The sequence below is a fragment of the Phalacrocorax carbo genome, chromosome 23, assembly GCF_963921805.1.
Source record: "Phalacrocorax carbo chromosome 23, bPhaCar2.1, whole genome shotgun sequence".
Lineage (NCBI taxonomy): Eukaryota > Metazoa > Chordata > Aves > Suliformes > Phalacrocoracidae > Phalacrocorax > Phalacrocorax carbo.
In genome coordinates, this window is record NC_087535.1 from 1,124,549 (window position 1) to 1,143,865 (window position 19,317).

Sequence of the window (19,317 nt, forward strand, 5' to 3'; positions counted from 1 at the left end):
GTTACGAACCCCTCCCCCTGCTCTGCTGGCAAATAGGTGACACCCCTCCGTCACCTGTTGGGTGGCAGCTGGGGACACCCCACACTGTCCTCCCGCAGCCCTTTGCACCCTGGGCAGGGAGGGAACCAGGCAGTGACAAGGATGGGTCCCCAGGGATGGGGCTGCTGGGACCACGCTGTCTGTGCCTGCTGCCCTAGGGAAATCCTGGCTCGTGTCACCAGACTGTCCCCAATGGGGCAGGGTTGGTCCCCAAGCCCTAACCAAGCCCAGAGGAGCACCAGCCCCCAAAAACACACCCCAGGGAGCCAGGACCTGCTGGGGCAGTTGGTGGCCACAGGCAGTGAGGAGGCTGATGGCAGCGCGTGGGGAAACTGAGGCATGGGCTGCAGGCAGGTGGGAAATTGCCAACACCCATGGGTCCCCCTCGAACACTCCCAGGTGACAGATTGGCCACCAACACATCCCAGCAGGCTCCAACGACTTCCCGGCTGCATTTGCCGGCACAGCCCAAGCCCTGCTCATTAGCAAGTGACCTCTAATGAGCTTTGCCCAGCCATGCTATGGGGCCCGGGCAGCGTTACAGACATCGGGCACTGCTCACTGCTGCTGGATTAATGACCTGGAAGGGGATGCTCAGGGGAGAGGGGCTGGAGGAGCCCCTGGCATGCGGCACCCACTGCCACCATCATGGGAAGTGACAATAATTGGAGAAATTTTTGGTAACCGGGGGAGAGGTCCTGACTGAGCAGCGCAGGTGGGCGTTGGAGCTTTGCTCTGTCCCAGAGGGTTGGTGGGGATGTGGGGGGCAGGAGCAGGGGTGAAGCCGCCTCTGGCTGTGGGACTTGATCCCCCCTGTGCTGCTCTGAGCTTGCCTGGTCAATGCCCCATGTTAGCGCCTCTCCTGAACCACCTGCAGTACCTTCACTGTCCCCCAGGACCTTTATGAGGGGGCTCCGGGTCACCCCATCGGGCACTGGCTTCCCATGAGCACCTGCAATGGCTGCATGTTGCTTCATCGCAGGATCACATCCTGCAAATGCCCTTCCTTCCCCAAAAGGCTTGGCAGACCGTCCTGGTGCTGCCCCGGCCCCTGTGCTGCTGCCACCTGCAGTCACCGCATGTCCCCATGTAGGTGCAGTGACACCAGCCCCCGGCACCCACCGGTGCTTTGACCTGCTGTGATTTACACCGTGGCTCCCACATTTGGGACGGGACTCAGCCATGCCCGGCTGCCGGAGCTGCCTTTCATGCTGGCTGCGCGCCAGGGAAGGATTTGGCTGCAGAGGGGGTGAAGCTGGGAGCCCGGGTGCTGCCATGCAGGCACCAGGGGTTTGAGGTGCCCCAAGGCATCGCATGGAGAGGGGACAGGTGGGGACAAGCCACCCATCCCCAGAGCCAGCTGGGGCAGTGGGAGGGTGTCTTGGCATCCTCTTGCTGCCAGGATGAGGGAATTGGGCTCTGAAGGTCTTGGCTATGCTGCAGGGAGCAGGTTTGGCGTGGGAGCCAGTGCTCAAGTTAATGCCTCCCGGTATTTGCCTGGTTTCCCTGGGTTCCCCTGCTCTCATGGAGGAATGGAGGTGGGAGCTGGAGCTCGGTTTGTCCCCGTCCCCCCATCCTCATCCTCAGCTCCCACTGGACACAGCATGAGGCCTGTGCGGATGTGGGCAGGCGGCGGTCACCTCCGGCAGCGGAAACTCCCCCTGCTCAGGGCCGGACAATAAGTCATGGCTTTTCCTCCACCCCTTCCCCCTCTCCTCCCCTGTCCCTCACCCCGCTGGGCTCTGCGCCCTCCCTCGCTGCTGGCCCAGGAGACTTGGCACCCCGTCGGGGTATCCATCCCAGGGGATATGCACCGCAGTGCTGGGGAGAGAGAAGGCAGGGTGCTGCCATGCTCGCACAGGCTGCTCGCTGCAGGGAGGTGGGATGCTCAAGGGATACTCGGGGGATGCTCAGGCTCCCTGCTGGGAAAGCTGGGCATCCTCTGGGTGTGATGGACCCATGGTGGCTCCATCAGCTGCATCCCTTTTAGGCGGGAGGTTTAATTTCACGTGTAAGAGGGTGGTGGGACCAGAGCTGCTGCCTGCTCTGGTGCTGCTGGGGGGAGCGCCGGGGTCAGGGGGGCATTGCCAGCCCCTGCCTGCCTCTTCCAGCCATGTGTGTAAGTGGCAGTCCCCAGCTCTTTGGGGACATCGGCATCAGGGACAGGCTTAAGGTTGTGCTGATGAACCCCAGGGACACAGCTCCCTACGGCCATGTGTCACCCAGTGCTGGCAGCGGTGGTGGGCGGGCAGCCTGCCTGCTTGTGCTCGGAGCGGGGACCGCTGCAACCCCCCCCAAGACCCAAGCAGGGAGGTGTTTGCCAGCAGCCACTGTGGATTTACAGCTCACTGGAAAATCCACTCATCCCATTAAGGGCTCCCCACAGCTTTTGCTTTCCATTGCAAACACCTGGTTGTCCCAGGGGAAACCCCCGTGGGGTGCCAGCAGGGAGCCACTACTGGGAAGAGCCCTGGCTGCAAGAGCAGCAGATTTATTTATCATACGAGGGATTATTGGGCTGAGGGGGGAATCTCATCCCGCTTGCCCAGGTAAGACCAGACAGGAAAGTTTTGCTTGCGGTGGGGATGGTCTGTAACGGGGGGGCTTGGGGAGTTCAGTTGGGAATCAGAGCCATGAGTTGACTTTTCCTAGCCTGGTTGATCTCCTGAAGGAGATTCAGCATCTAAAAATGCTCTGGCTTGGAGCTGAGCTGCTTTTCAGGGAGGGACGCAGTGATGGCACATCCCCCCAGGCTCTGTGCCTCTGCTCTCGGCGTTAAAGCTCCTGCTTTGGGCCATGTTATGCCCAACCCTTTGGTGCGTCCCCCCCGTTACCCACCCCATGCTCCCTGCAGATTTTTAAAAATCATTAACCTGCTTGGGGGGGGGAGAAAATACTTTTTTAGGTAGCCCGAAGACCCTGCTCTGCCCGCTGTGGGCTTGGAGAACTGGGCGTTGGAAGGAGCGGACTGGCAGTGAGGGTCTCATTGGTGAGCCCTGGGGATGCCGGGGATGCGCTGCCTGTGCTGGGATGGGGGGAAGCCAAGCCCAGCGCCCCCCAGCCATCTCACACACCACACACGTACGCGTGCGAACACGACAGCGTCCGCTCAGTTAATGCATTTCGCAGCCCCGCCACGCAGCTGCCTCTCCCCGCCGCCCTGCTCAGCAAAGCCAAAACGTGTCGGGGGCTTCCAGGCTTCAAGGGCTGAGGACTGGGGGGGGCCGTTTCCGCGCCGCGGCGGCAGAGGCAAACGCAGACACTGCGACATCTGCTCTTGTTCAAAAATCCCGGGAGCAAAGGGCCAGGTCGATGATGCAGTGGGAACATGGGGCTAAATAAATGATGCAATCGGCTTTGGAGAGTTTTGGCCCAGACAGAAGTTTATCTGAATGTCACCCGGCTGAGCGCCTGCACCTGGGCTGCGGGTGGCTCCTGTCCAAGGGCTCGGCCCAGCCAAGGCGCAGTACTGGGGGATCCTTGGCCCCACAGCAGCACTGAGGTTTGGGGAGGTTTTGGAGGGACTTGGGGCAGTTTTGGAGGGGTCTTAGGGAGGTTTTTGAAGCCCTCAGGAGGTGCAATAGATGTTGCTTTTTAGCCACGATGCTGGATGCCGACGCGACCCTGGGCTCTGCAGCGCCCGGTGGCTCCTATGCCGGGAGGAGGCTGCCGACGGCTTCATGCTCTTCTTGCCGGGCAGCACGGGGGGAGCGGGGAGGCCGAGGGGAGCGGGAGACCCCCAAGCACAATCCAAACCCTCTCTCCGGGCGGATCTTTACCGCAGGGGCATCAGGAGGAGGTTCAACGAGGTGTCACCCCGCGGCGGGGCAGCTCCGCCTTGGTCCCCGAGGGCGCTGGGGCCGCTGGGGGAGGACAGGCAGCGCGGCCGGGGGACAGATGGCCCGGGCCCTGGGCAGATGGTGCCGGCCCCGACAGGCGGCCGCAGGACGGCGGGGCCGTGCGAGCCCGGCCGGGCGGGGCTGGGCCCCGGGGACCTGCTCTGCTGGCGGCGGTGCCCGGCGGGGACGGGGCACCACGGGGCAGCGCAGGGTGGTGGCACTGCCGGCCGGGGGGTACCGGCCGCGCGGGTGTGACACGGGCAGGGGGGGTGACACCGGGCGGGGGTGTGACACGGGCGGGGGGGGGGTGACACCGAGCGGGGGTGTGACACGGGCGGGGGGGGGTGACACCGGGCGGGGGTGTGACACCGGGCGGGGGTGTGACACGGGCGGTGGGGGGGTGACACCGGGCGGGGGGGGGGGTGACACCGAGCGGGGGTGTGACACGGGCGGGGGGGGGTGACACCGAGCGGGGGTGTGACACGGGCGGGGGGGGGTGACACCGAGCGGGGGTGTGACACGGGCGGGGGGGGGTGACACCGAGCGGGGGTGTGACACGGGCGGGGGGGGGTGACACCGAGCGGGGGTGTGACACGGGCGGGGGGGGGTGACACCGAGCAGGGGTGTGACACGGGCGGGGGGGGGGTGACACCGAGCGGGGGTGTGACACGGGCGGGGGGGGTGTGACACCGAGCGGGGGTGTGACACGGGCAGGGGGGGTGACACCGAGCAGGGGTGTGACACGGGCGGGGGGGGGTGACACCGAGCGGGGGTGTGACACGGGCGGGGGGGGTGTGACACCGAGCGGGGGTGTGACACGGGCGGGGGGGGGGGTGACACCGAGCAGGGGTGTGACACGGGCGGGGGGGGGTGACACCGAGCGGGGGTGTGACACGGGCGGGGGGGGTGTGACACCGAGCAGGGGTGTGACACGGGCGGGGGGGGGGGTGACACCGAGCGGGGGTGTGACACGGGCGGGGGGGGGGTGACACCGAGCAGGGGTGTGACACGGGCGGGGGGGGGGGGTGACACCGAGCGGGGGTGTGACACGGGCAGGGGGGGTGACACCGAGCAGGGGTGTGACACGGGCAGGGGGGGTGACACCGGGCGGGAGTGTGACACGGGCGGGGGGGGGTGACACCGGGCGGGGGTGTGACACGGGCGGGGGGGGGGTGACACCGAGCAGGGGTGTGACACGGGCAGGGGGGGTGACACCGGGCGGGGGTGTGACACGGGCGGGGGGGGGGTGACACCGGGCGGGGGTGTGACACGGGCGGTGGGGGGGTGACACCGGGCGGGGGTGTGACACGGGCGGGGGGGGGGTGACACCGGGCGGGGGTGTGACACGGGCGGGGGGGGGGGTGACATCGAGCGGGGGTGTGACACGGGCGGGGGGGGGGTGACATCGAGCGGGGGTGTGACACGGGGGGGGGGTGACACCGAGCAGGGGTGTGACACGGGGGGGGGGGTGACACCGAGCGGGGGTGTGACACGGGCGGGGGGGGGGTGACACCGAGCGGGGGTGTGACACGGGCGGGGGGGGGGTGACACCGAGCGGGGGTGTGACACGGGCGGGGGGGGGTGACACCGAGCAGGGGTGTGACACGGGCGGGGGGGGGGGTGACACCGAGCGGGGGTGTGACACGGGCGGGGGGGGGGGTGACACCGAGCGGGGGTGTGACACGGGCGGGGGGGGGGTGACACCGGGCGGGGGTGTGACACGGGCGGGGGGGGGTGACACCGAGCAGGGGTGTGACACGGGCGGGGGGGGGGTGACACCGGGCGGGGGTGTGACACGGGCGGGGGGGGGGTGACACCGAGCAGGGGTGTGACACGGGCGGGGGGGGGGTGACACCGAGCGGGGGTGTGACACGGGCGGGGGGGGCGGTGCCGGGCGGGGGGCGGTGCCGCGGGGCGGAGCTGTCCAGCACCGGCGCCTCCTGAACGTCCCAGCCCCGCGGGGCCGGGGCTGCCCCCGCCGCCCCCCGACCCTGCACCCGCCGCTCCGCTCCGGCGGAGGGAACACCTCTGCCCCGAGAGGGGACACCTGAGCCCCGACCCCCCCCCCGCGGTGTCCCCGGTTGCCCCGGCTCAGAGGGTGTCCCACCCCGCCGCGCTCGGGCAGGAACAGCCCCAGTGAAGGACCTGCGAGGTGGGGACGGTGTGGGGGGACATGGAAGGGCTGTGGGGAAAACAGACGTGGGGCCTGTCCCACCCGGGGCCGGGACGTCCCCAGATGCTGCGGCCAGGGAGGGGTCTTCAGCGTCGGGGCTCCCTGCCCAGACCCTTGCCCGTATCCCGGGCTCTATCCCAGCCCCGGTGCACCCATCCTAGTCCCCGCAGCGGGATTTGCACCAGACAAAGCCCAGCCTGGGCAGAGCTCCGTTCCACTGCTGCAGTCGGGGCTTTTGGTGGCACAGGCTGCTGCAGTCGGTCCAGCCAAGAGCTCAACTTTGCTCAGAGCAAGGTTTTATTAAAGTGGGTTAAATGCCTAACGGGAGTGACTAAAGCTGAGATTAGTGCTGTGGCTACAGGGCTGGGCATCTCTGCTCTGGCAACAGGCGGCTTCTGTCCTTCTCCTCCCGCCCCAGCCCGCAACTCATCTCTCGGCAGCTCGCAGAGCCCCCAGCATCGTGCTGTGGGGGAACAGCCAGTCAGGGCAGGCAGAGCTGGGGCTGCCCAGGCCTCCCTCCCACCCACTCGCCCGTCTCTGCCTGTACACAGGAGAAACCCCCGCCTGCACCCAGCCCGGGCCATCAAACCAGCCACCCCCGGCATCGCCCCTCTGGAGAAGCAGGGAGAGGGGAGCAGGGAGACTTCGCTGGGGAAGGACCCAGCCCGGGGCCCCGGCGACGCGGGTGGTGGCAATGTCCCAGGCGGTGACACTGGCTGGCGGATAGGCCAGGTCCCGGCCAGGACCTGGGGGCCGGAGGGACAGGGCTGGCGGCTGAATCGGCAACTTGTTCTCCTCTGAAGGCTCCTTTCTGCCCCCGCTCCCTCTGTTTCTCTTAGGAAAGTTTTATGTCCCTTGTGTCACAAGGAGCCTTTTCTTTGTCATCCTTCCCAAGCGTGCCGGGGAGGAGGCTGCGCTGGAGCACAGCCATCCCTGAAGGCAGCTCGGGACTGGATCCTGTGCAGGGCTGTCAGGAGCATGCAGCAGCTTCGAGGGCACCAGGATCGGACCCTTGGCACAGGCTCAGGTCCTCGGGCCATTCACACCCTGGGGTTCACCCCTGGGCTGCCCACCTCCATCCTCACACTTAAAATGGAGTATGCTTTGCAGCCCCTGAGCATCTCCCCAGGGATATCTGGCATGGCTGGCTCTGCTGCAGCCCCTGGTGCTCCTGTGCTGCCGCTCCTGTGGACATCTCAAGGATGGCTCCCAATTTACAGAGCTGCTCTGCAGCCCGGCACACCCAGGGAGAGATCCATCCTCCTTTATTCCTATTCATCAGCTTGTTTCAGATCCCTCACCCCTGGCAGAGGCCATGTCAGGGTGGGGAAACTGAGGCACAGAGCAGCAGCAAGACGCCAGCAGAGGCTGAAGGGTTTAATACCTTTTTCATCACTAAGTGTTCATGCTCAGAATCCTGCCACAATTATCCCAGGGGTGTGGGACAGAGTTTCATCCCCAGCAGGGATCTCTCAGCTGTGAGAGATAAGAAAGAAAAGAATTTAATCTGGTTTATAAAACTGATGAAATGCTTTGGGAAACCCTTGCAGAGCCGTTAGCTGCTCTTTTGAGACCATGGGAGAGCTGGAGGTTGGATCCCTCTGAGGCATCACAAAGGAGCCGGGGGGCTTTGGCCGCTTGGTGTAGCCCCGGCACAGGGTTGGGAGCAGCGCAGCCCCTGTGCGGCTGGGAGGCCCAAGAGCTGGGGGGGCCCCAGCTGTTTCCAGCTCTGCTCAGGTGATGGGTGACTTCAAAGCGGGTCTGCTTCAATGCTGGGGATGCTCCAGTGACCCCTTGCATGCAAAACGGGGACAAGAAAGGAGACTTGGGCTCCGGCTCCAGGTCCCTGTGTTCATTTCTGGCTGCTAAAAACCGCATGTGTGAGATGCATTTGGACACCAGGCCGAGGAAGTAGCTCAAGCTCTGAGCACAACAGATGCCTTTTTGAAGGAGATGCCTTCAGGGATGTGCTGGATTGTGTTTGTCCTGGGATGAAGGACATGGCTCAGCCAAGGCTGTTTCATTTTCCTTCAACGACAACACCCATGTCTCTGTGGATGGCATCATCCGAAGGGGTCAGAAACCACCTCATCTCTGGGCTTAAAGGTCTTTAATTCAGGAAAAACTTGAACTCAGGGCCTGAGCTCTGGAGGTAGCTGGGATGAGCCTCCTCCCCCCAGCTGGGAGATGAGCATCTCCGGCTGCCCAGGGAGGCTCAGCCCTGGCGCCCAGGCAGGTCTCTGCTGCCCACAGCACTGCTGCAGCCTCTCCAAAACATCCCCTGGTGCTAAAATACCTTGTGTGTATTTGCTGATTTCCACCACGACGGGACTCAGCAACCCCAAGCTGGTACCTGGGGAGGGGATGGGGCCAAAAACCCACCTGGTGGCTGGAAGTCCTAAAATTAAAGCATTGGGTGCAAATTTCTGGTACTCAGGTTACCCAGAGGGCAAGCGGCAGCCGTTTCCCAAGAGCTGCTCCAGGGACACAGAGGCCTTGCAGCTGGATTGCATTAAAGGAGAAAGTTATTTCCCTTTCAAGCTAATTGGAAAGGAGCCGCCCATGTCCATCTAGGTCAAGCTGTAACCTGCTTTAGCAGAGCAAAGTGGCGGCAGGACGCCAGCGTGACACAGTGTGACGCGGTGCTCGCTGCTCCCCTGCCGCCGCAGCACACGGGGCGCACGTGGAGGGGACCCGGTCCCTGGGGGCAGTGTTTGGATGGGGTAGAAATCAATCTGCAGGGAAATGAAGAGTTTGTTTGGAAGCAGAATAGGCTGAATCTTTCCTGGGAATGGTTTTTGCTCGTGCTTATTAATAACATGATGGAATGAGTAGGAGGGCTGCTTGGTGCAGGAGCGGCTCCTCCTGGGGCTGGTGGGGGGAAACAGGGACTTGGTGGGAGTTGCTTTGGTTTATCCCTTTGGTGGCATCTCTGGGTGTGGGACTCCAGCCCGAGGGTCTGGCTGGTGTTACAGCCTGGGGGAGCAGGGCCAGATCCACATCTCACCTTGCCCAGCCCCTGGGAGCCCCTGGCACCTTTATGGCAGGGTGGGGTCACCCATGCTTAGCTGGGATCAGCGAAATGCTGGGTATCCTCGGAGACCCCCAAGGTGTGTGCTGTGGGGAGGGGATGGCTCTGGAGCCTGGCTCCCAGCAGGCCTTGGCATCTCCTGGGAAACCTCAACCCTGCGAGCACAAGAGGAGGATTGATATTTTGTGGCCAATGTGGTAGCTTTGGCTTCTGCTGCAGCCGTGGCATCGCAGCAAAGTTGTTGCCGGTGGGCTCAGAGGGGAGAAATGGAAGTTGTGCCCACAGAGAGAAACCCAAAGTCAATAGTCTGGGAAAAAAAAATCCATAAAGCCTGGTTACAGCCCCAGTGCCACGTGCCCGGTGAGCAGGCAGGGCTGGAGGGGTGTTGCACGCTGATGATGCTTAGAGGGTGCTGGGGAAGGTAAGGTCATAGCATAAAACTAGATGAATTTATTTGCCTCTGAGTTGGTTGAAGCAGAGCTCGGGACCAGCTTTATGGAGGCAGCAGCAGATGATCTCTCTCCACGTTAGGGGAAAACCACCAGCGGCAGCCCCTGGGGCTGGAGATGTTTGTGCAAGGGACCTTGCGAGTGAAGTAGGTGAGTTGGCGCCAGTGGTTTAACCACTCGTGTCCGTGAGGCTGGAGCTTCACTGGCTCTTGACTCCATCCCAGGCATCCTTGCACTTAAGGGGATGAAGGTCGGCCCTGTTGGCATTTGCACAAGGTATTTTGCAGCTCAGGGCTGCGAACTGCTCTTCCCCCAGGCACAGCACTCCTGGGGCAAGGAGCTGGATTAAAGAGGGTGAAAAAATGTGCAAAAATGGAGTTTGTAAGTGAGGGTTGTGGGGCACAACCTGGGAAAGGGCTGAAGGGCTGAGGGGAGCTGGTTGCTGCTGATATTCGCTGCTGGGTGGGCTGCAAAGGAGGGGTTGGGAGCATTAAGCCCCCAGGGATGTGCTGGTCTCCAGCTCCTGGGTGGTGCTGGGTGCTAAGCCCTGGCCTCCTTGCTCCCCAGAGTGACCTTTGTCGGTGCAAGGGAGTCCCACAGGTGCAGGGAAAGCCCTGCACAGCCCTGCAACACCCGTAGGTGTGGGCTGGTGCCACCACAGGGCCCCTCACTGGGGGCTGTGGTTGCCCACTGGGGCTGGACCCAGACCTATTTGCCAGCCCCAGTGCCTGTCTCCATGTCACCCCACGCAGCGGCTCAGGGATGGATCTGTCCCAGGGCCCCCCTGCGTGCCTTGTCCCAGGGCTTCCACCACCCACTGGTGCAGTGACTTGGGGCGAGCGGAGACAGAGGTGTCTCAGCCGGGACGCGGGGAGAGAGAAAACCTCCCTGGTCATTTCAAAGGCTTCAGCGAGAGCAAGCCCAGAGCTGTGTGTGTTGGTTCCTTCTTCCCCTTAATTAAAATTGCCTTGAAAAGACCTTTGTAGCTGCTGGCTGGCACTGGATTCAGCGCTGCGATGCCTAGATCTTGTCTGCTGCATCAGCCCTTCTCCCCGTGACCCGTGGCTGTTGATCAAGTGATCCAGCTCATGTCGGTCTGGCAAAGGGAATTCGGGTGCGTTCACCCGAGCACTGCCTGTGGCAGGGACATGGCCATGCTGGGGGGATGTGGAGCCAGGCTTGGTCTTTGCAGACTCCCAAAAGCCTGGGGGGAGCCAGGTTCAGGGCAGCTGTAGGTTGGGGAAGAGGCAAAAATGGGGTGGTTTGGGGCATTTTTGGACCTTGCTTATGTAACACAGTTTGCTGGGAGATGCAATGGGTGCAGGGCTGAGGCTGGGTGCTGTTCCCTTCGGGGTGATGGGAGCTGTCCCCTTGCACCCCACAGCTTGCCAAGAAACCTTCTCCAGCTCCGCAGAAGCTCGCTCTCGGCTGGGTGGTTTGAAAGGTGGCCAGGCTGCTGGCTCCGGGCTGCAAACAGAGCGGCTTGTGTGTGGCCCCATACCTGGGTGGCAGCGTCCCCCCAGCCCGCTGGGAATGGCTTCGTTCAGCTCCAGCGCAGCCCCAAACGCGCTCGCTGGAGCGGCTGCACAAAGACCCTTTGTGCTTACGTACCCACCCAGCCCTAAGCCAGCGCCAGGGGAGGGGAACCCCCAGGTGAGTGACGAGGACTGCGGGTGGCCAATCTTGAGCTGATGGTCCCCTCTAGGATGCTTGGGGACCCCAAAAAGATTCTTTTCCCCTTCCCAGAGGTTTTCCTTCAAGGGAGCTGAGCGAAACCGTGCTAGAGTGACCTGCAAAATGTGTGTCCCGGGCGATCTGTGGTACCTGGCACCCGTTTGCCTTTCAGTTCACTGCAGGTCTACTGGGCAAGGGGGCAGAGGCTGGCACAGATGCCGGTGGAGCCACATCTCCCTGTCTTTCTAGAGACCGCTCCATCCCCTGGAGAAATCCTTTTTTGTTTGAGTTTTGGGTTGTTTTTTTTTCTCAGAGGGCTGCAGGCAGGTAGTGGTTGGAGATGGAGCTTTGCTCCACAGCTGATTTTCTTGCTGAGCTCTGCTCTGGCTGCCCAGGCAAAGCCTGTGGGAGGGATGAGATTCTCCACTAGCTGTGACCATGCCGATGTCCCTGTCATTGGTGGTGGCAAAGGCAGCCCTGCCTGCCTGTGGATGCTTTGGGTGGGATGGGGTGGTGCGCTGAGCCCCCGTCCTCATCCGCATGGAGCAAAACACCCAGGCAAGGGGACATGGCACCATCTGGGTGGTGGTGCCAGGGAGAGCCACCGTGGGGCAAGATGAGAGCAGGAGCATGGAGAGATGGAGCGGTTGGCACCACACTGGCGGATGCTGGGAATGGGGAGGGCAGTGGTGGGGCTCAAACACCAGTAACAGCCTGAGCGTGACAAAGCTGGTCCTTGTGCAACTGGAAGGTGGTCTTGGGTGATCGGGAGATAGTTTCAGGTGACCAGGAGTTGGTCTTGGATGGCCAAGAGATGGTCTTAGGTGGCCAGGAGATGGCCTTGGGTGACCAGGAGTTGGTCTTTGACCAACCAGTCAGACCAGTTTGGTCTGGTGAGGGTCCGTGTCCATGTGGCCTTGCTACAGGGACCTGCCATAGGGACCTGGGGACATGGGGATGGGGCTGCAGAGGGTCCCTGGGGGAGGACGTCACATGTGCCCTGGCCCTGTGAATCCCTATGGGGGCAGCACATATATCCTCACCCTGGGGTGTGGAATGCAGCATCCTCCTCCCAGGATGGGGACATTGGGCACCCATGGTCAGTGGGAGGCCAAGACCAGGGTCTGATGTAGCCGAGGGAATGTGGGTGCCCTCCATGCCCACCCCCTCGCTGTGTTGGGCCCCGCTCAACTCTCCTCTCCCCCCACAGCCTCGCCGGCAGCCACCTCACCAGGATGAACGGGATGGCCAACATCAACCCTGCCAGCCGCAGCCACTACACCTCCGCCATCCCGGTGCCCCGTGCTATGGCCCATGGCAAGCTGCACACCCCAGGCCCCCCGAGCACCCCAGGATCCCCTGTCCTTCATGGGGCTCCGACTCCCCGGCCAGTGAAGGTGCCAGCCCCTGGCCCAAAGACCCTCAAGCCCAAAGGCGCTGGCAGAGCCACCAGCCGTAAGCCATCTGAGAGCAGGGAGGGCAGCCCTGGCATCCCTGTCCGTGGGGGGCAGAAAGCCCCAGCAAGACCCCTGGTGTCCCTCGGGAAGTGGCCAGAAGCAGCAGGCGGAGGGAGAAGAGGGGCAGGAAGAGTGGGGGAGCCCACTGAACTGCCCAAAGCTCTCCCAGCACAGGGCAGGAGTGGGGGGCAGCTGGGGGTGTCCCCTGAGAAGGGCAGCGGGGCAGCCACTGCAGGGACAGGGGATGAGCCCCATGGTGGCTCACAGGGTAGGGTCCCCGTATTTGGGTTGGGGGCCATCACCTTCTCCTCGGGCCCTCCGCACAGCCACCCCATCACCGCCACCGTGGCACCCTTCCAGTACCGGTGAGTTACTGGGGACGGGCGGGCATGGGGCTGTGTGGGGGCATGGGGACAGGGGGACATGGGAATGGGGGAAGGCAGGTGGGCATGGCAGGGATCGCCATGGGGAATGGTGGGGTTGGGTCTGAGGGCTTTGCCCCAAAGGAAGGGTTCCTACCATGTTTGGGATGCTGGGGGTTCCTGGGGCACCGATGGGAGCTGGGGCAGGGGATGGGCTCAGTGGGGAATGGGGTGTCCTGGGACCTGCCCCTGCCATGTCCCCAAACAGTGGCAGAGCCCAAAGCACCGTGTTCCCATCTCCTGGGCGTCCCCAGCCGGCTGCACCCCACGGTGCGCCCATGCTCCCCCACCCTCACCCCCACTCTGCCCCCAGGCTGCAGGAGGAGACGGCCGTGTCCCCGGTTGATGAGTGCCCTGGTCCTGTGGAGGGACCTGACCCCGACCCCAAACCCAGAGGCCTGAGTGAGTCCAGAGGGGTTTGCTGGGGATGGGCGGGTCCTGCTGGGGGGCTGCTGCGACAGTGCCAGGGGGCAGAGGCTCATGCTAGAGCTCAGACCCCCATGACCCCGTGCTGGAATGGGAGCCGGGGCTGGAGGTGGGTGGGGTGGCAGGGGGGAACCCCCACATTGTAGGTGCCCCGACTGCCCTGGGAACAGCCTGGCTGCAGCTGTCATGTCCGGTGACCCCCATGGCCAATTAACTACACCCAGCGGCGTGACCCTAGCTGGGCGCCAGGGCCGTGTCGGCATCCCCTGCAGTGGCTCCAGCACGGGGGCCTGTCCTTGCTGGTGACGCCGCTGGGACATTGCCTCGCTTGGCTCCTTTCCCTCCTCTTCCCAGTTTCCCGGCGAGCTCCAGGAATGACCCATTTCCAAGAAGCTGGCAGAGAGCCGGAGCAGAGGCGGGTGCGTGGCACCACAGGCTCCCTGCACCCGCCTTGGGGACACCCCCTTTCTCGGGGGGTGAATGAGCCCAAGTGCTCCCCACTGCAACGTTGGGGACACCCGAGTCCCCTCTGGTGCTTGCTTTTGGGGGACATTCTGGGGGGGTGGCTGCTGGAGGGGATGCTGGGGCGGTGGTTGCCAGGGCAGCGGCAGTGGAGGATGGCGGGATGCTCCAGGGATGTGCAGGGAAGGGGAAAAAGAGCCAGGAGCTTCGCTGGGTGATTCGAAGGGACAGAAGTCGGTCAGAGCTGCATTGGCTCCCGGCAGAGCCCAGCTTTGCAGCGCGGTCCTGGCATCACCGCTGCGCAGCCGGGGGGGTAACAGGGTTTGATGCTGAGCCCCGATTTGGGAAGCACCGAAAACAGCGGCAAGCGGGTAGATTTTCTAGGAGAAAGCAGGAGGGGAGGGAGCCAGGCTGGCGCGTTCCCAGTGCAGCTGCCCTGCTCGCCCTGGGGGAGGTTTTGGAATGAGGCCGAGCGGGTTTGGTGCTGGGGAAAGGGCCGGATCCTTCCCCTGGCTCCACGCCTCCCCGGCTGCGCTGGCCCATGGCACCTCCTGGGGCTCTGTCAGGCCCGGCTGGAGGGGACAGGGGACACGGGGAGGCCCCGGGTCACTCCACCAGCCCCAAAATGACATGACACCCCAAACTTGTCCCCCACAGCAGGCCCTACACCCAGGCAACAGCCTTGTAGCTCAGCGAGGGGTGTAACATCCCCCCCAAACTCCGAGCGTCTTTGGGGTGCAGCAGGGCAGCTTGTGCACCCATCCCACCCCAGCGGCACCTTTTGGTGCAAAACACTTTTTTTTTTTCTGGCCCCCTCTGCTGTCCCATCCAGGCCGGGTTATTTTGGGGCTCCTTAACATCACCGCGGGCTGAACCCCAAATCACGCGGGGTGGCCGAGCTGCCGTCCGGGGGGCTGGTCTGGGGGCATGCGCCGCCCCCGGCCCCCCCAGCTCCTTATCTCGGCAGCATAGTGATGGGCTCTAATGCAATATTTTCCAGCGGTTGCCATGGCAGCCCGCGTGAGGTCACCAAATAGACTTAATTCACCCCTCCCGAGGGACGGGTAATTAACGAAAAATGATGATAACCAGATCCTGCTCCCCCTCTTTTTTCCCACCCCTTAATTCCCCCAGATCTCTGGTGAGGCCATGCTGGGTTTGGGGGCCACATTGTCCTTCGTGGGGCTCCCGGGGCCACGCTGGGCCCTTCTTGCACCGTTTGAGGTGAAACGGGGAAGTTCTGGTCCGCTGGGGATGGGTGTGCGGTGTCGGGGCTGCGTGTGGGGCCCGCGGCAGGCGGGGCGGGGGGCCTCACACGCAGGGTCCTTCGGCGTGGGGCCCCCCGCTGCCTGCCTTCACCCACCTCCCAGCCAGCACCCGGCACGTCCCTGCCTGCACCGGGCTGCGGGACACAGCGGGCAGGCTCTGGGCGCCGAGGCCAGCGCCGGCTCGCTGCGGGGGGCAGCCCCCGCGGCACCCACGGGGGGGCCACGCGGCCCCGCGCCTGCCGGCTCCACCCCTCGCCCCGGGGGTCCCGCACAGCCCCTCTGCCCCCGGGGCTCCCGTATGGGCCCGCGGGTCCCGCACGGCCCGGGGTCCCGCTCGTCCCCGCTCCGCCGTGCTCGGCGCTGCACGTCCCCGCCTCGCCCCGCCCCGCCCCGCGGCGCGCGCCCCCTCCCTCCCCGCCGCGGACGCGCGCGCCGCGCCCCGCCCCCTGCCCGCGCCAGCCGGGCGCGGAGGAGGGAGGGCCCTTTTTGTTTGCCCCTGACATTCCGCTGGTTCGCAGTGTCCCGCTGGCGGCGGAGCAGCGAGGTGGGGCCGCGCCGCTCGTTCCCCCCCATCTCCTCCCCGTCCCGCTCCGCTCCGCCCCGCGCCGGCGGGGCGGGCGCTAACGGCGCTTCTCTCTCTGTCTCGCCCGGTGTCCTCGGTGCCGCAGCAGCAGCAGCAGCAGCAGCAGCAGCAGCGCCCGGCGGGTTAAATGGTTGCAGCGCGGGGATGCTGGGGAGCAACCTCAAGAGCCTTCCCGACGTGGAGCTGGGCGAGGAGGAGCGCGGCTACCGGCGGGGCCCCGACGGCGGCGCGGTGATGCCGAAGCGGGCGAAGTCGGCGGCGGCGGCGACGGGGCCGCGGGGCGCGGAGCTGCGCGTCTTCAAGGCGAGCAGCGCGGAGGGGCGGCTGCCGGCCGGCTCCAACCTGCGCAAGCAGAAGTCGCTCACCAACCTGGCCTTCCTCACCGACGCCGAGAAGAAGCGGCAGCTGTACGAGCCCCGCTGGAGCGACGACATGGCCAAGGCGGCGGCCACGGGGGCGGCGGCCGTGGGGGGCGGCCGGGGCGGCGGCGGCCCCCGCGGCCGGGAGGCGCCCGCCATGTCGCGGAGCCTGTCCCGCTCCGAGCACTCGCTGCTGCCGCCGCGCCCCGCCGGCCCCGCCAAGCCGCCGCCCGCCGGCAAGCCCAGCCGCATCCCCCGCGGGCCCTACGCGGAGGTGAAGCCCCTCAGCAAGGCCCCCGAGGCGGGCGGCGGCGGCGGCAAGTGCGACGACGAGCTGCTGGGCGGGAAGGGGCCGGCGGTGGCGGCGGGCGCTGAGGAGAAGCCCTACCTGAAGGTGGACCCCGAGCTGGTGGTGACGGTGCTGGGCGACCTGGAGCAGCTCCTCTTCAGCCAGATGCTGGGTGAGTGCGGCCGTCGCGCCCCGCCGTCAGGGAATGGGGGAATGGCGGGGGTCCGGCTGCCTGAGGCGTCGGGGGCTCCCGCCGCCCCTGGGGGGGACCGCCTTGGCCTCCCCAGTGCTGGGGAGAGGGGATGCTGAGGGAGAAGGCGCCATTGGCCTCGCCAAGGAGGAAGGCACAGTTGGCCAGCCCAAAGGCCGGCACGCAGCCTCCCCTTGCCTTGGCTCCAGCCTCCTCGTGTGGAGGAATGGCAGGTGGTGGTCAAGCTTGTCCTTGCCCATGTGTCATTTCCATCACCCCTTGTCTCTACGCCCCACTGAAGATGAGGGGGGTTTCCTGGCCAGGTGCCGCAGCCGCTCCCCGCCATTGGGGTGGCTTACCCTAGGGCTTGACCTTGGCTGCTCTCACCGGGAGGCTGCTGGGTCCTCAGTGTGTAGAGTCCGCTTTGGGCAGGAGGCTTCAAGTCCGGAGCTCCTCCGAGGTCTTGGACTCTGGCCAAGGAGGATCCTTCAAGGATGCTGCCCCAGGGTTTACATGAGCCTGTTTCAGCCCACGGCCGCCTGTGTCTTGCTATCCCAGCGGGTCTGATCGCCAAGTCTGCGTGGTTGAGAGCTTGCTGGGCCTGGTGGGCTTTCATCAAAGCCACGAGCGCTGGCTGCCGGTGCCAGCCGTGCCTCTGATGTTGGGACCTGCTGCCCCCATCCTGGGCCATGGCGCTGGGCCTTGGTACAGGCGCGCCCAGCTCTCGTGTTTCCCTCGTGGCTGTGGGCTGATCTCTAGGAAACTGCGGCAGCTTCTGGAGCCCTCAGCTTCCTGCCGAAGCCTGCTCTCCCCGACGTCCCGACCGATAGCGCCTGTGGGCTCAGCTGGGCAAGGACCACAGGGGGCTTGTGGCTCCAAAGAGCTCTGCTTGTTCTGGCAAACTGGCGTGAGAAGGTGGCAAACAAGCTCTGTGTAGCCATCATGGTGCTCCCAGTGCCTGAGCTAGCTGGGTTTAAAGCCCTGGTGGATTGTGGTAGGGGGGGGTCAGCAGTACAGGCAGGGCTCGGAGCCCTGGTGCGTCTGGTCTCTTCAAGTTCCCTGCCTAGGGACCCCCTTTTAGGGGGCCAGCAGCTTCTCCAGTGCTTGGAGAGCTGGCTTGAGATGCCTTCTCCTAGCTGCATTGTGACCAGAGCTCTGCCGTGGGCAGAAAGGGGAGAGATTCGCCCTGGCTGGGGGCGGTGGGGAGGTCTGGAGAGGTGGAGCAAGCCAGAGTATGTGCCAGTCAGGCGCCCGTAAAGCTGTGCTTGCTGTGTCTGGTTCCCCACTGCACATGCTGCCGCCCCGGGAGCCTTTGGGGTGTCACAGCCCCTGCTCCAGTGCAGGGCTGTGCGGTACAATGTGCGCCGGCGTGTGCCGGCACACAGGCATGGAGCCTCCCAGACCATTGCCCTCGGCCCCCTGGCCATGCCCAGCCGCGGGAGCAGCAGCAGTGGTGTGCACCCTGCCCGGTCCTCTCCCTGTCAGGGGTCTGCCCTAGCTGCTGGAGCATCCTGGGGCTGCGCAAGCAGCTTGTGGAAAGCCACAGAGTAAGCTCAAGGTGTGGGCAGGGAGACGGTGAGGTTGAGCAGGTTGGACATGTGAGGTCGGCCTCACAGCAGGGGCAGCGGGGGCTCAGGCTGCCCCAGTGGTCCCGCTGCAGGGCTAATGGACATCCATCCTCAGCCCTAATACTGCGGTAACACCAGATGCCATGGGAGCAGGGCAGGATCGCGGGAGGATTTCTCTCTTATGGAACTAACAGATCTCCACCCACTGGTGTTGGTGTGCCTGGGGGGATCTCAGTGTCCCCCTGTGACGCTCTCCTCTTAAATGGGGGTTTCCTCAGCACCGCTAAGAGAAATCCTTGCAGCTTCCCTGAGGGTGCAGGACTGGCCAACGTGGGAGTGACTCCTGGTTTGTGGCAGTTGCTGGAGTACCAGCAATCCTTGCTGCAGGACAGGGGCTTGTGCACACGCTGAGGAAGATCATGGGTTGTGGAAGTGCCCCCAACACCTGCTTTGGTTTCTGGGGTGGTTTCCTAGCCTCTGCCTGTGTCAGGGTCTGCTTCAGGGCTGTAGGGCTGCCCTTGACCTTGGGAGGTGTTGAGCATCCCTTTGGACTGCACTTACCATCTGAAGGCTTGGTCAGCTGGCCCTTGAGGGCCAACCTCAGCTGAATCTGTCTTCTGAACCCCTCTGTTCTGTGTATTTGCTGAAACAGATAATTTTCCAAAGCGTACGGACTGCTGGGCTTCCTGCAGTGGGGACTGAGGGCTGGTTGTCCAGTGTGGGGTGGGGACAACGCGCGGGGTGGATGGGGCGGGAGCTTAACGCTGCTGAAACGTTGCTTTCCTTCCATGGGGCTGTACTTCTCATGTTATGGGAGTTGTACTGTGAGTCATGGCTACTTAACCAAGCCAGCCATGACCTGGCACGTCCTTGACAGCCTGTGTGGTGGGGATGTCAATAGGAACTTGGGGATGTGCAGAGGAGGGAGCAGTGTGACAGTGGTGGTGACCAAACCACAGCTGGGGGTGCATGAGTCTGGACACATGCTGTGCTTCTGGTCCTGACCCCTTTGCATGTCATCTGATGTGATCCAGGCGGATGAAGCCCTCTCCAGGGGTGACAGTACCTTCCACAACATGGCTCCTCAA

General features: G+C 64.4%; 1 protein-coding gene across 3 annotated transcripts in view; it reads left to right on the top strand.

Annotated features, from left to right (window-relative positions):
- Positions 1-19,317, top strand: part of NAV1 (neuron navigator 1) — an 80,128-nt gene that overhangs the window by 3,130 nt on the left and 57,681 nt on the right. For 2 of the 3 annotated variants that reach the window (XM_064472333.1, XM_064472335.1), the window contains exons 2-4: positions 12,416-13,027; positions 13,398-13,486; positions 15,921-16,643. In XM_064472333.1, coding sequence (XP_064328403.1) covers positions 12,441-13,027; positions 13,398-13,486; positions 15,921-16,643 — 1,399 coding nt within the window. In that variant the 5' untranslated portion in view covers positions 12,416-12,440. The remainder of the gene's footprint in view (positions 1-12,415; positions 13,028-13,397; positions 13,487-15,920; positions 16,644-19,317) is intronic. The other variant, XM_064472334.1, reaches the window with a different exon arrangement.